This window comes from Euwallacea fornicatus, chromosome 9, assembly GCF_040115645.1.
Source record: "Euwallacea fornicatus isolate EFF26 chromosome 9, ASM4011564v1, whole genome shotgun sequence".
In the NCBI taxonomy this organism is placed as follows: Eukaryota; Metazoa; Arthropoda; class Insecta; order Coleoptera; family Curculionidae; genus Euwallacea; species Euwallacea fornicatus.
In genome coordinates, this window is record NC_089549.1 from 3650977 (window position 1) to 3667616 (window position 16640).

Here is a 16640-nt window from a genome sequence, read left to right on the forward strand (position 1 = left end):
ATTGGCAACTAAATCGTCTTATAACGCGCTTAAGTTCTTGTCACTTTTTGATTCACTAAATTTCCACGTAATCAACAATAAAACTACAATCTCCTTATCATCCCCAGTTTTATTTCCCACCCACCTTTTAAAAACTATCCTTTAACTTACAAGACTAAAGATCGAGGACTTTTCCAAACTAGCCGAGCATCGTTCTTGATAAAGATGACACTTTTCTCCGAAAGTCTTAAAAAAGTCCGCTTCAATCCCTTGAGATCTAAAAAAACAACGGATTATTCAATATTTGGTTTAGAGACTGTCGATCTTTGAATGATTGTTTCTGGCGTGGGCCCTTTATTTGGATACATCCCTGGGAAAATGGATGAGCCTCAAAGTGCTTGATGTATCCGGTCACGACATTTCCGTCTGTTTACGGCAGCTAGGTGGGTTATTGGGATGGAAAATTGAGGGCAACAGAGATAAAGGGTGAACATCTTACCTTGCAATTATTTTCCCTATTCCGCAAAACACTCCGCAGTTTTCCGCCATGAAGGGCTGGGACAGGATTAGACATACACGCTTTAGGATGCAGTTGACCATGTTTGAGAACAATCTGAAATTATTTTTTTAGGAATATTTTTCCCGAACCTCCAATTTCCTTACGGATTTTCTATGTTGTCAATATCATTATGAACATCTCGCTTAAAAAAGTGCAGTCTTTGATTCAGGCTTGAAGGGAGATCGTAATTGATGCGGAAACCCCAGCCATGGGCCAAGAGGGTTGTATAGTTGAGTATGTTTTCTTTTCCATTTAATCGAAACTGAAAATAAATTATTTGCTACTTACAAAGAAAAGAGAGAGTCCAAACCACCCACAAAGAATTTGCTGCTTTTAGTGAATAAAACTTTCCTCTTGACTCTTCTTTTGATTGAAAACTCGGTTCCCTCCCCGAGTGACGAGAAAAATATCACTAATATCAGAGCGGCAGTACTAAGTCTAAGGACGAGTCCATTGCAGATCTTTGCTTTCATTTCTCTTCCAATTTAGCTTGTCAAGCCCTGAAGAGATTGAAAAGATAATATAGACATATAATAAGAGAAAGATAAAGTTGGTCATTTTAATTAGAATGATTCTGAGGCACCTGAAACTGTTACATCAATATTCCAAGCATTTTCTACAATGTAATTAGTACACTAGCTTTTTTGAGCCATAAAATTTCCTAGAAGATTCACTAAGTCATCTACAGCTTAAATTAACATCAAAGAACAAACAAATCTGAACAAACATGCCGAATTTGTGAGTTTGAACATCCAATTAACTCTGTCCTAGTTTCGCGATTTCTAGCTCATCATTGCTCAACGAAGTTACTTTAGACGTAGTTAAGAGTGTTCAGGAGAATGTTTGCTTCAGCTTAAACTAACTATCTACACTTAAATGAAGTTTTCAAGTTTTATTTTAGTTTATTTAATCTACGAATTTGGAAGTGCAGAAGTAACAGGAAAAAGTGCTACGATTCGCGATACTAGTCGACAACTTTTGTCGAGGCAAAAGAGATGGTTGGTGTGGAAACCAGGCACTAATTGGGTCTCTGTGAGCAGTAAAATTCTAGAAAATTCCTCAATTGAAGCTTTATTGTAGGTAATTTTTGGGATTGGCATACCAGTAAATTTACAATCTCAAAGTATAACATTAGGAATGGTAATGAAGGCCTTTTATAGGCTGCCCAATAACAGCAGCTATTACACCCATCCTTCTATAGATATTTACAGAAAGAAGCGTTCACCTACGAGATGGCAGATGTATGAAATATTTGAGAAATATTTGGAAAGGTAATGTGGTTAGTAGGCAACTTCATTTCCTTTAAAATATATCACCCAATTCATCATCTCTGCAGACTTTCCAGCAAATGAACATCACTGGTTTCAGGTCTGCATTCGAAATATCACTTCGGTTTCTAATATTCTCTAATTTTAAGTAATCTGAACTAATTTTAAGGTTGATTTTAAAGGGTTTTAATTATATCTTTAAGATACTAACCTGAACTAAGCTTTTTTTCTGGAGTGGGGGAGAATCTGCTATCCAGACATTGCAGGCTTGGCTCTAAGCGATCTAGTTTCTCCACTGTGTAGCAGGTTGTCTTTGCTATGCAGGAATCATCTACTGGCAACATCCCTTTTCTTTTATGTGAAACTGCCGTAAGATATTTTTTTCAGAACGAGTTTCAGTTTTTCCATTCGTCACAGTGCTAATGACTAATTCGAGCAAAAAAAGGAGTTATAATTGCAACAGAAAATCAAACTAATGTTCATTTTGACTGCTAAAAACTCAGCTTTTTCAAATAAATTATCCTGTATTGATTTAAATTTTATAAAGCTTGGAACATGGGAAAGATTTCTTTGGCCATTTTCTATACTCTGTTCTGCTCGTTGCAAAGATCCAGATCATTTGAAACGAGCGCTTTCTTTGCAAAACCGCCTTTAAGTTAGTTGTTAATTTGGCTAGTTAAACCTCGACATTTTTATTCCCAGTATATATACCTGTATCAGGAAAGTTCGGTATTTTTCTACACTTTGCTTCACTTATTTAGAGTTACAAGCGTATTAAAAGAGCCCTTTTTGGTATTATTTAGTCAATTACTGTTCCAGTGCTCAAAACGCAGCTTTTTCATGTAGAACCCACTGTATATTACTTCAAATTTTTCGGCAAGTTTAAACGATAGGGAAAGTTTTCCTACAATGAACTCTGTTTTTCTTTGACTGCGAAACCGTTTTCGACATTTTCTTTTAAAAAAGCGCATGAGATATGATTTTTAAGCAGCTTTTCCAGAAATCGAAATTGGTCCAAAGGATAATCGAAAACACAAAAGACTAATTTAACTATTGAAAAAGGCAGAAGTTTGTACTAATTGAATAAACTCTGTTAGTTTATGAGATACCATGAAGCTAGCATCTCCACGTGTTAGGGAAAAACTCCGGGAATGAATTTGTTTCATTCGAGGCTGAACATATTAATTTAAATCAGTGCTCCTCTGATACTTCATTACATCTTTTAGGACCAATGTCCTCGTTTCAGAAGATCTTTTATTGACCACCCAAAACTCATTTAAGTAGCGTAAAAAGCTCCAAATGTCAATACATTTTTTTTTCTCTATTAGTTTAAATCTGTACGCCTCTGCTTTTTAAATTATCCCTGTGTAATTGCGTAAAGTTGTGTGGGTTGACTTAAATATATAAAAGTCAATGGCGTCACAGCATCGAAAGAGTTTTTACAGATTTTTTGCAGGAATTGAATTAATAAAATTCGAACCTTTGCCGATTTAAATCAAAATGCCCCTCGCTTTTCATAATATTAAGGTGTAAACTTCGGCGTTTGTAAAGGTTCCCTGGGCATATTAAAAAGTTCAAAAATTAGTAGCGTGACAACATTCTAAAAGATACTAAACTTTCTTAAATTAGGCATTAAATATACCGTTTGATTTATTAATTTATAGAAGTACGTTTCTTTATATATTCTGTATTTTAATTTATCAATTTGGGTGTAACGGTGCTCATTAAAATGCCTGTAAATCAGTAGCGTGAGAACCTTCATACGACAATATTCTTTTATTGCAGAAATAAGTATCCAGACGGAAAAGCCTGCTTATTAAAATCGATATGTGAAGTGGCTGCATTTCCTTTGGAAGAGAGATCCAGTCTAACAGCTGAAATATTTCAAAGTATTCTCACGTAAGTTCTGGAAAACAAACAACTGCAACGAAGGTCTTAAATAATGATAAATTGCCAGCATTTACTTCTCTTCGTAGTAGCATCACGTGTTTGTCTAATTAAATTTAGATTTAGATAAATCTTTCTTATTTACAGACCTTCTTCTACTGACGACGAAATCGAAGATCAAAGTCACAATGTTTACCACGCAGCTGAAAAATTAGGAAAAGAAATAAAGGACTGTTCCAGGATTTTCCCTGAATGTCCAGATGATCCAGTGAAACGGTTCTCTAAATTTATGATGGTTAATAAATTTCTGTAATTTGTTTTTGAAAAACAAAGTTTGTGTTTCCTTCAATCACCACCCGATTTGGAAAGATTCCAAGAAAAATTTCCAGCAATTTTACTTCATATAATTGACAGCCCTATTGCAGTTATCGACAAGCTGAAACTGAAGGATAAAAAAAAGTAGTTGGATCAGCGAACTTTCTTCCATTCTTAAACGCTGAAGGCTGGAAACTTCAGTTGATGTTTTTTCGATGAGAAAAGTTGCAATTTATAGTCGCCGAAACCCCTAAAAAGAAAATACTTTCTGCTTACTAAAGCAACAAAAAGTGGTTATAAAATAGGTATAAACCGCAGACCAGTGCCCTCCCTTCTCAAATAGAATTTTTAATGTAATCGCTGTATCAGAGGAGTATAAATCTGAAAACGGGATATCTAAGCAAAGAGAAGAAAAATAAATTCGAAATCAACGTTCGTTTCCTGAACGGTAATTTGGTTAGCTCAGCTTGGCCGATATCGGGAAATTATGAGATTAAGCATTGGGCTTTACACCTCCGGAATTTAATAAGTTATCGAAAGAATACTGCTACCAATTCGATGCTAAAGCACATGAAACGTTTGCCCAAAAACCTCAGATAATATATTTAATATAATTCGTCGGAGTCACAGCAGTAAAGTCCCCCTGAAGTCCACTGCCCCCGAGAAATCCCTCCACGGAATAGGGGTGGAAAAATCCAAAGATTTCTTCCGCCCTAAATCTCCCAAGAAATATGTTAAACTATTAAGCTCAACATATCCTTAAAAAATCCAAAATATCGACTAAAACAAACCGAATCGCCGAACCTCGCCCGCTTTCGGCCGGTTTCGGGACCAACCCCAAACGTGATCCTGTAGGGATGCTGCAATGCCAATGGTTAGTAACTTAGGGTTGTTCCCTTAAATAAGATGAAAATCGGGGTGCGCTTTCCGCGACAATTTTCACAATATCTTACGTCCGAATGAATGTAAAATAATGCGGGACGTTTCCTGGATTACATAGTAAACCCAGGAAATATGGTGGTTGTGGAATAGGGGATTATACGGATTTGAAGGGGGTGAAATTGGGCGGAAGTGGTTTAATTATGTTTTGTGTGAAAGTTAAGAAAAAGCTGAATGACATCTTGGCTAAGGATTTGGGTGGGTGTGATGTGGAGGAACTCTGGAACATGTGCATTGTGTAGGATATACTAGGTGAGCACTGATTCTATATGAACTAAGGGCACTAAGGGTAAACTTAAAAGTGTTTTTCCAAAGTTGGTTCAAATCAAGCGCGAATGATGGGACTAAACGAAGATCGAAACTTATTTTCCACTCGGGTCGCTTCGAGAGAAAAATAAAGAATCTCACAATTTAAGAACGTTTTTCTATGATATATGAAGAACAGAAAATAACGTGCTTGAGAAAAAGTATTTTCGTCGGTGGTAAAAGCACACATTTTTAATGTCGAAGCATGGTAGCTTTAGAATTAAAAAATTCAGGTCATTCAGGGATTTCTCACAAATCAGTCAATTCGCTGAAAAAGCACAATGTCCAAATACCCAAAATCCCCAAAACACGGTTGGATAAATCCTTAAACTTTTTGATGGATGCAAATGTAGACATATACAAGGGGTCTGTAGAGCTATGGATGCTTGAAAATTTTTAACTTCCGGCATATGCCCTTTTAATATTTACCGCCTCAGATGTGACAGATATTTTTTTGTCAACGAATATAATTATTCTCTTTGTCTAACTGAAAAGGTGATACAAGTAAGTAGCCGCCATGGAAATAAGATTGATCATATAAGCTACTCAATAATGTCTTTCAGATTTTCCAGTATTTCTGCAAACCATTCTGGTAATGGTTAAAACTGATAGATTGCACATAAAACTTTATGAAGTTTTAGCACATAAAAGACAATGAAGTATCTCGGTTTTTATAGTTGATATCGGTTTTCGAAATGATTAATTGCCTAACGAGTTTCGTGATTTTTCTACTTTTTCTAAAACAATGCTGGGTACAACTCTAATATTTGTAGAACCGCCTTGACTGATCTCATATAGAGTTTTCATCAATCAATCATATACTTTCCCTCTAACCAGTTCTTTATCAGCAGACAAATTTGCCTTTCTCTATTGACTACCCTAAATTTCATGACATATCGCTATATACCCTTAATTATTAAGGTAATTCCTTAGCAAAACTATAGTTTTTTGTTTAAGACGAATGCCTTCAACGTTTAAATTGCTGTATTTCTGGAAGCATGGCGAATGTGATCGTAATTAATCAATTATGTAAAAATTTGAGTATTCAATATATAAACATTTCCAAATGCTGTGTCGATAATATGACAGACATTTGCACCCCTATCCCGTGACGTTCTCTCCAGAGTGATCAAACACTTCGTTATATATATGTATATATTTTCCCAGATTTGAGAGATAAATAGTAAAAACTTTGTCTGATATTTTATCTTCTCTCCAATCCTTTGAAAATCGACTGATTTTATAGGCAAATCTATGCGCTTTCAGAGTGGAAATAGAGTGAGCCTTTTTGTCCTATTTCGAAATCTATAAAGGGCAGGTACCTTTTAAACTATTCATTAAGAGTTCCAGGTATTCCATTATTTTAAGAGAAGTCTTTCACCAGATTAAGTTGAAAATATTCATGAGTCTTAAAAAGGTTTAAAACTGGACATCATTATAATTTAGGTCAGCACCCCTTCCCTATTCGGAAGTGAACTCCGGCTTAATATTTTGAGCAAACCGACGGTATAAATGTTTAAAATTAAAACAAAACAATTCCGCAAAGTCTTCTCCGTTTTGTTTAATATGGATAGTGTGACAACAATTTTTTATTTCTCATAGAAAACGCGCATTTATGTATCTTTTTTCTGCTGCGAGTAGTGTTTGAATCGTTTCGGAAAAAGGGCGAAAATTGAAACACTTTTTTTCAGAATATCTCCGAGAAAGAGTATTCGCAGGATCGTTTTGTTATCTTCGAAGTTAAGCAATTTTTTCCTGCTCTATCAAACCCCCGTCTCCATGTTAGACAACACTATATTGAATTCGCTGCATGTGAATGTAAATTGAAATTCCAATATACACGTTTGCCTTTCTCTGACACGGAGGCTAATCAGTTATCTTCCCCTTTTGAAAAATATCAATTCTTAAAAGCGTCCCTAACGATAAAAGCTAAAAGAGCAACCGAACACTTAAGTTACGAACACCACTTCATTTGCTCTTGTTTCAATCGATTGGTCCATAATCTACGACCTGAAATAAATCTGATAAGAGAGAAGAGAAAAAAAGTCGCTGTGCATTGACGCTGTGATGACTTTAAGTGCCCTATTAAATTTCGAGACAAAGGGAACAAAAAGAAGGGCAGAAATGGGTTAGGAGATCAGCGACTGTTTACCAAAACCTAATACGGTTTGTAAAAAAATTGTGGAAAAAACGAGAAATTTCATTGAATAATAGGTACAAAACCACTTCAGGAGATCCATATCTTGTATATAGATTTACGTAACGCAACGTAAAGTCAACGTAGCACAAGGTAAAGCTAACGTAACGCAATGTAAGAAATGCATTTTGTGCAACATTCTGAGAAACTGCTTACATCCGTAGGTCGTGTGATATCTGAAATAAAGGTCTTATCTAGATTTGGTTAAGCTCATGATCTACTAAATAGTGTCAAACTTCTGAATTTTTATTGCTAATAATTATCAATTTTCACCGAAGCGAGGTAATCTTTAAAACTCGGGCAGTTTAAAATAAACTGATTTTTTCATGTTTGATTACAAAAGGGCCCCTATGGTAATGCGTCCCCGTTATAAATCGATTCATTGTGATACTAGCACAATAAAGCTATATTTTAGTCGAATAAAATAGATAAGATGTGTTTCCCGAGAAACACATGCAGATTTATTTTTAACTGATGATTTGGCATTTTGAAAGTATTTTATTCTGAATCTAAGAGATAAATTATTGAATTTTATTGTGACGCACACGTAAAAAGGTTTCATTCGCATCATCCATTAATAGATCCGGTCTAAATCTCGTTCGGTCATAAAGCCTTTCGTGTCATAAAACCGTACATTTCATACTTATTACATAAACAGCTATTACCAAAATTTGTTCTTTATCTACAATCTCTCTACTTTCATTCTTTCCTTTTCCCTATATTTGGTTTATTTTCTTTCTAGTCTAACGCTTATCAAATTGTGCGGAAATGTCATCAACAATTTTCCTAACATGTTCATGCACGCGTACTCTTCCTTATTTGAATTAAGTATCCTATTCAAGTTTCTGTTTTAAATTTAACATTAACCAGTCGTAAGAAATTTCAAGCATTTGACCATTGAGCATTTGAGCACTTATTTGATCGATACGTGTACCTCACTCGGGAAACTTGCATGCCTATTTAACGGATTTGTGCTTCAAAACATGAAAGCATTTTAACGGTTTCATTCCAACCAAACTGAAAATGTTTATAATTTCAGCCACTCTACGCCCTTTTCAGAAAGCAATTGAAGGGCGTATACATTAACTTCAACAGAAAATATTAATTGAAAAACCCATTACTCTTCTCTCCTTTTCTTTCTCGTTTTCTCAGGTTGGTAAATGGAGTGGCTGCTAGCTATTCTAGTCGTACTCACGACATGGCCAGTAGGTCTTCTAAACGCTAACCCAGATGCAAAAAGACTCTACGACGATCTTCTGAGCAACTACAACAGACTCATCAGACCTGTTGGGAACAATTCTGATCGACTTACCGTGAAGATGGGTTTGAAACTATCCCAGTTAATCGATGTGGTAAGCACACTTCCACGTATAGCGATGTTAAAACGAAAGGGTTCCTAAAATCAGGAAATATTGAACATAACTAGCTCTTAAACAATAAAACAATATGGTTGTGTCATTGAAAATCTTTGAAATAGAAATTTTCCATGATTTTTGTCATTTAAATCGGATTGTTGACGTTTATTTGTAATTATTGCGTTTTCCCCATTGTAATACCAGTAAAATATGGAAACAGTTCGTTGCTGACAAACGCCAAAACCAACCAAAAACTTTTGAAATTATACGAAAACTTTACACCACTACTTGCATGTATCAACATGGAAAACCTTAAAAGTTCTATTAAAATGATGGAACTGGTGTTTCATCCAAGGGAATAAGACGTGCATTGTTTCATCCCACAGGGAATGAATGGCTGGCACAGCGTGCCCCTTGAAGTGCCTCATTAAGCAGCAAATGTTACGTATCTAGAATGAAACCATTGTGTAATTGGAGAAATTCCATTAAACTAATGCTTTTTATACTTTTTGGTGTTCAAAGAAATTTGTTAAATAACAGATATTTTAGTTAATGCCTTTTCGTTTTTATGAACTTTTGATTATATCACGCATTTTTTATAACAATTATAAATAAAAGACCAAAAGTCTCGCATAAATTCGTTAAAAATTGAAACAAATATTATATTTGTCATAAATGTTGGAATACGTGAAATATTGTTTTTAGTTGTGTATTTTTTGAAGTAACATACATGCATGGTTACCCATGAAGTAAATAAGTTTAGTTTTTTATTTTTTTTCTTAGGGAACTCTGTGCATATTCTGACGTTTTTGAGTTCTCTGACAAATTCTGAATATATATTAAGTTACATACCCACGCCTAAAGTCAACGGTTATTGAAATATTTGCATAATATGAGAGTTAGAGAGGTCTGCCAGGCCGCCTGATTTCGCCCCTATGGAAGTTACCTGAAACATACGGTGTATTTAAATAGGCTCAACAACATAGAAGAGTTAAGAAATAAGTTTACTCAAGAAGCTTAATATACACTTACTCAAATGATAAGAAAATTTCTTGAAGAATTTAAATTGTGGCTTGTCCACTGTTACGAATTCATACAGTTAGAACATTTAATACATTAGATTATAGTAGTTAATCTTGTTAATTTTTATGTATTAATAGTTATATATTTATTTATATTTTTTGTATTTTTTTTAAACCTGTTGAATTTAGATATGGGTATGTTACACGAAACACGCTCAGAATTTCTTAAGGAATCCAAAAAACGTCATAATATACATGGGGTTCCATAAGAAAAAACAAAAAAGATCATTTATCTACTACATGGGTAACCTTGTATACATGTCTCTTACGTCAAAAATTGCACAAATAAAAACAAATTTTTGACGCGTTTCAGCATTTTCGTGAGAAATACTTCCTTCAATTTTCAACGAATTTACGCGGGACTTTTGGTCCTCTCTGTATAATATATTAAATTAATTTATTACGTATTGATATACTACTTATGATAAATTTTACAAGAAATGGTATTAAAAAGTCTTAATGTTTCAGAATTTGAAGAGTCAAATCATGACGACGAACGTTTGGGTGGAACAGGTATGTGGTCTCCAGTATTCCTATCTTTATTTACCTGAATTAAATGTTCAATTATCACCTCGAAAACTTGATATATCGCAACGATAAACTCTTCAGAACTGAATTTGTTTGAAATAAAGTTAAGAAAAGTTAAAAAAAAAATTATTCTTCAAATCGAAAGGCTTTTTAAAATGATTAACATTAAGAAATGTTAAACTAAATATGTTATGTATATAAAAAAACAGTATGTTAATACTTCACCAAAAAAGCGAGACAATTTCGCAAAAATTAAAACAAGCACCGCCTTTAGTGCTTTTCTGTTTATCATCCGTTTTCAATAACCAACATAACAATATTTAAAGATTCATCGTATGGAATTTCTAAGATACTCTTTTTTTTTAATTCTTGGCAAATTTTCGCAATTCGAAGACGTTTTTTCAGAGATCTAACGAGTCTTAATAAGAAATTTTTCAGACTTCCGATAGAAATTTCACTCGATTTTTTAAAGTTGATTTGAAATGTACCTATTTTAAAAAATTGAATTTTACGTTAATGTTATAGGATTTCTAAGAGATATATTTGAGAAGGAAAGATCTTTTTGGATATTAGCGAATCTCATAACTTCTAAAGGGTTTTTAGTTTGTTCCGCGTTTTCGGTAATTTCTTCCGATTTAAGCAGCATTATCGGTGACTTCTTATGATTTGCGATATGATTAAACTTTATTCAAGCAGAAATCTGCAGAATATCTTTGGGAATTTGAGGGAATTGATCTCATATCTTAGAATCGTTTTCGTTATCTTAAGTTTCAGGGACTTACCGAACATCGAAGGTTCTACTGTTTTTATGCAAGGAATTATGGCATTATCACTGCTATTCAGGATTCATCAATTTATCAAGGAAACATACGTTCAGATGGTTTTAAACCCTAAAAGGGGCGGAGAGTTAAAATTAATATCATGTTCGGAGGGGTCAAATAAGACAAACATTTAATCACAATGTTCCTTATCTAATCTCTCTCTAATTAATCCCTAATACGACCTTCGCTTCGCAGAAATAATTGGAAATCTATTTCAGGAATGGAATGACTACAAATTAAAATGGAATCCAGACGATTACGGAGGCGTGGAGACATTACATGTGCCCTCGGAACACATATGGTTACCTGATATTGTATTGTACAACAAGTGAGTTACTCTCCCAGACTTTGAGGATCCCATGTGGGGTCCCAATTTACTTTGTTGCTATTAATATGTAACTCAATCTTAGTATTCGAACTTGAAGGTGGTTATTTGTAGGGTTCTGGGAGTAAATATGACCAATCAAAAGTTTAATAAACGTATTGCCACGTTTACCCCATAAATTGATTGGTAGCAATTTATTGAATTGAAAACAGATAGGGGACTAAAAGGCAGCTTCTAACTTATATAGGGACAAATGCTTCTCCAAGTTTCCTTAACTGTAACTTGTTCTTTCCAGCGCGGACGGAAACTACGAGGTAACAATCATGACCAAAGCGATCCTCCATCACACGGGCAAAGTGGTCTGGAAACCTCCGGCTATCTATAAATCCTTTTGCGAAATCGACGTTGAATATTTCCCCTTCGACGAACAAACTTGCTTCATGAAATTCGGAAGTTGGACGTACGACGGATATTTGGTGAGTTATTTATTATTCCTATACCTGTCTTTTACCTTTTAGTATATCTAAAGGGTTTCAGGGGATGATAAATGAGGTTAAGGTGAGGTTAAGGGGGTAGCGAATGCATTTGTGATTCAGCAGATTCCTCTTGCAAGAGCGTCAGGGATAGATGGTGCTTATATAGGTCAAGATGTGACTTTCTTGATAAAAAATTTTTTATAGACGATTTAATGGAGGTTTTCAATCATAAACTAACCAGATCGTCCGGAATTAGCATAATTTCAGCGTTTTACTAAATTTTCGTGTGTAGACATATAAATTTTGAATATGCCAATAAATGTGAAAAATGTGAGTTACTTTGGCACTGGCGCCTATAAACCGTCCGTGTAAACCGTATTAAATGCCAGTCCCAGGCTCGGTCTGGTTTAGATTTTGATTTGATGCGTTTTCATCACATTAAAATGTGTTGAATTTGTAGCATTTCGGGATGTATAAATTGAGTTGTTTGGATAACATTGCTGAGTTAGAAAAAGTTAACCTTAAGATGAATGAGTAAAACAGGAGAAATACCTCGGATAATCCAGCTTTGAGTTCCAGAGTTGGTGGCCTTGGTTTTGGCCTTGGTTTAGTCCAGTTTCCATCAACTCTAATTTCATATGACAAAGAATTGATGTTGCTGCGTGGCTTTGAAGAGCTGAAAAATAAAAGACAATTGACAAACATTACTACAAAAAGGAAGACGACGCTTGCAGTTTCCGTCTCGGATTGGGTTTGGTTTGGCACTGGTTTAGTCCCTTTTTGCCATATATCTGGAGAAATTATATTCAGCTGTTCACGTTGATGAAATGAATTTTTTGAAAAACTCACAAACTTCTGATACCACAGAGATTCCGTGAAAGCTTTCATGAAATAGCGAAGGCATTTTTTTTTCCAATTCGCAGTGAGACAATTTCGTAGTCCATTATGAAATGACGCCGATGTGGATTCAGTGAAGATCGAAAATAAATTTGGAATTTTTACTGACGACTTTCTAGAAATACTTGGCCACCTCGGGAGTCTTGAGCATTTTAAATTTTCAAATTTTCGAAGGCAGAACTGCCCCGCGTACTCATCTCCATCACACCTCTTTGATCAGGGACGCGCAGATTAAGAAGGTCTCCGGCAGCTCGATGATGTGATCAATACAGGTTTTCCAAATTGCGATCATCTCGAAATAATTTCAAAATTCTTTTCATTAGACTTTTCTTCACCTTTTTGATGCTCGTGCTCTTTCACCCAACTAATTTCGATAAAAGCGGAAAAACTACATTTATTCGGGCAAAACAAACCTATAAAACATTTTAACAAGCACAAGAAAACTGAAACGGAGTGAGTTAGTTCAGAGTTTCAGATAAGGTCATAAAAGAACGAATGAGCGATAAATTTGGGAATGCCAAACAAAAATAAAATGCCTGGCGCAGAGAACTTTTCCTCTTAATCACATTTAATGAGCGAATTTCCTTTCAGATTGATCTACGCCATTTGAAACAAACGGAGAACAGTAATAACATAGACATAGGCATCGATCTCCAAGATTACTACATATCGGTAGAGTGGGACATCATGAAGGTACCAGCAGTGAGAAACGAGAAGTTCTATTCATGTTGCGAGGAGCCTTATCCAGATATAATTTTCAATATCACCCTGAGAAGAAAGACATTGTTTTACACAGTGAATCTTATTATTCCTTGTGTAGGAATATCCTTCCTCAGCATACTTGTGTTTTACCTGCCCAGCGACAGTGGGGAAAAAGTGTCTCTAAGTATCTCCATCCTCCTTTCTCTCACTGTGTTCTTTCTACTCCTGGTTGAAATTATTCCCCCAACATCAATCACAGTACCCCTACTGGGCAAGTACCTCCTCTTCACCATGCTGCTCTGCACCCTTTCTGTGGTGGTCACCATTGCAGTACTCAATGTTAATTTCAGGTGAAATTCAGGAAAATTTAATTTTCAAAACTAATACAGTTCGTTAACAGATCACCAGTGACACATAAACTGGCACCATGGGTAAGAACTGTGTTCATAGAAACACTGCCACCGTTTTTGTTCATCAAGAGACCGAAGAAGGATGATGATGATAAGCTCGATTCTATGTTGACTGACGTTATACACATTCCCATGTCCGATCAGTTTAAGATGTACGATAAGACGACCTTTGAGAGCTTTGATTTAAGTAAGTTTTGTGCTGGAATCCAATAACATTTTTAGATTATAGAATAGAAACATTGAGATAGATTTTACGCGGCGGTCAGGTTCTGTATTGCCATGGAAAATTCCTTGATATTTTCATTTGCCACCTTATCGCATAGATGCGGCCTTCGTGAATCACTATAACGTAGGCGTCGGTGCATTTATGGAAATATAGAAATTTGAAGTTCTTGATGTAAAATGAAAATAAGTATCCTCCTTATCGTCGCGGTACGCCACTAAAGATCTAAACTGCCAGCTGATACCTTAGTGGCGAAACCGTCTCTGCAAGGCTTGAATTTTAAACTTAAAATTAATTTTCATACCTTAAAAATTCGAGGCACTCAGTTAGGTTTGGAAATTAATAACCTGGGGCGAATCTAAGAGGGGATGGATAAATTCAATTAAAGCTTTATCCCGATGATTTAATTTTAAGAAGTTTGACTTTTGGTTATTCTACCGAAAACCCCTATTTAAGGATAAAGATAAACAACGTTTGGCTACCAAATTAGACTGGTTTTCCTATATGCTTAGGCTGACCACTCACCCGCCACAAGGTAGAGATTTTATTCGTGTTAGCACGTCAAGAAGATTAAGATTTCTCTAAAAATCGAAACTTTCTTAGCATTTCCGAATCTTCACCCTCCATTGCTTTATGAATTCCAATTGTCCTCAATCGCTCCAAAAACTCGATTCTTCAATCTTGGAGTGTTTTTGCAGGTCTAGCATCAAAACGATTCGACATCCCCCCACCCGGTTTCGGATCCTGTTTCGGTGAACCTCCATTCCCTCTCCCTCTGACAGGAGGAGACGAAGAGCTGTATAGTCCAGCCAGTTGTAGAACTGGTGCTTTTGATCCTCCTAGTGATATCAGCCCAGCCTTTGATAAGATCGATGGTCACGACATGGAGAAGACTGTCGCGGATTCCAAATTTATTGCTCAGCATATGAAAAATAAGGATAGTTTTGAAAATGTATTTAATGTCTTCTGTGCAATAATTCGATAAGTTCTGTAAGTGAATTATTTAGGTGGCGGATGATTGGAAGTACGTCGCTATGGTACTAGACCGCCTCTTCCTTTGGATCTTCACCCTGGCTTGCGTAGTAGGTACAGGAGTAATCATTCTAAACGCCCCTTCATTATACGACACAACAAAACCAATCGATATCCTAATATCGAAAGTATCCAAAAGAAGAACAGCTTTGCTGCAAATGGTACCGGAAGAACTGTGAAGAAGCGAAGACAATATTGTAATTCTAGTAGTTTTTTGAATCTTCGGGTTGAGTCAGCTCGAAGTCTGATAACCCGATTGTTCATATCACGATTCGATTGATAAAAAAATTGGTCTAGAAGTTGAACAATAAAACTGAAACGTTGATTTTTGTATGGTACTAAATAAATAAAATATTGTTAGGTGTTAAGGCTCATATATTCGTTTCGGTGAATCTAATCCAGTACCTTCTGGATTAAATTTACTGCTAGTTAGGTTAAAAAGATGAATTCCAGCAGATGTTGACAGTGGTATAGATTATTCTTACCCTATATCCCAATAACACTACCTTTGCTTGCATCACGAGTTGTTACTGATTATACAATATCAACATCTGCATCGATTCTTCTTGTTTATATTCATCGATCTTCCGATTTGCTAGCGTAGTAGCAAAATTAATTCTAATATGATATTTATAGTAATTATTGATCACAACGACACGATAATTATTACTCGTTCCCGATGTTTAATTTAATAGATCACATTCAAATACCGCTGTAGATTAATTTAACGATCAATTGGAAATCAACAATTCGTTCAATAGGTGAAGCTTAATCGCTGATTGAGAATGAAATAAAATTATCATTTCGATTCGGTTTTGTTTAGGAACAAATCAAAGACTAACTAAAATAAACGATGATAATCACTACAATAGGCAAAGAAATTAGAAGGCAAATGTTATGTAAATTATATTAATTACTAATTGTAACAATAATGTGTAATTTTTATTATTATAAAAAGCCTTTGTGGATGGACAAATAGAAATGCAAAACTGTTAGACCTGAAATTAACTGATTTTCTTTATCCTATAAATTTTGTATTTGAAAACTCCTGTCCTCCATCACTTTATATTTTAGTGCATCCTCATTTTGTTACTTTGTACGTGACATTTGTTTGTACTATTGTATCTATAATTCTGAATAATTTAATAGTCTGACTTTCCTATCTATCCATGGGATGGATATTTCTGTAAGTCCAGCCACGGTAGTTCATACGAGCATGTATAAATCATGGTTTTCTGATTATTGACATTATTCTAGTTCAAAACTAATTATTAAGCCGATTATCCGCAATACATAATAAACCATTTTGTAATAAATTATTCTTGCTCATTATTTATAC

At 35.1% G+C, this 16640-nt stretch overlaps 3 protein-coding genes across 3 annotated transcripts; 2 read left to right on the plus strand and 1 right to left on the minus strand.

The window, feature by feature from the left end:
- Positions 1-125: 125 nt before the first annotated feature.
- LOC136341101 (uncharacterized) lies at positions 126-1221 on the minus strand. Its single transcript, XM_066285720.1, has 5 exons — positions 1122-1221; positions 856-1038; positions 643-800; positions 479-592; positions 126-256 (listed from the first exon to the last, which is right to left on the minus strand). Exons 2-5 carry the CDS (start codon positions 1009-1011, stop codon positions 142-144), a joined length of 543 nt encoding a protein of 180 aa, XP_066141817.1. The 5' UTR covers positions 1012-1038; positions 1122-1221; the 3' UTR covers positions 126-141.
- A 100-nt stretch (positions 1222-1321) lies between these two features.
- LOC136341253 (uncharacterized) lies at positions 1322-4006 on the plus strand. The gene is made up of 4 exons (XM_066286033.1): positions 1322-1570; positions 1619-1809; positions 3592-3705; positions 3841-4006. The coding sequence occupies exons 1-4, from the start codon at positions 1415-1417 to the stop codon at positions 4004-4006; spliced, it is 627 nt and encodes a 208-aa protein (XP_066142130.1). The 5' UTR covers positions 1322-1414.
- Positions 4007-4887: 881 nt separating this feature from the next.
- On the plus strand, positions 4888-16617 carry nAChRalpha1 (nicotinic acetylcholine receptor alpha1). Its single transcript, XM_066286018.1, has 9 exons — positions 4888-5199; positions 8603-8802; positions 10356-10400; positions 11455-11564; positions 11857-12037; positions 13526-13986; positions 14037-14233; positions 14968-15221; positions 15277-16617. Exons 2-9 carry the CDS (start codon positions 8611-8613, stop codon positions 15478-15480), a joined length of 1644 nt encoding a protein of 547 aa, XP_066142115.1. The 5' UTR covers positions 4888-5199; positions 8603-8610; the 3' UTR covers positions 15481-16617.
- The last annotated feature ends 23 nt before the right edge of the window (positions 16618-16640 follow it).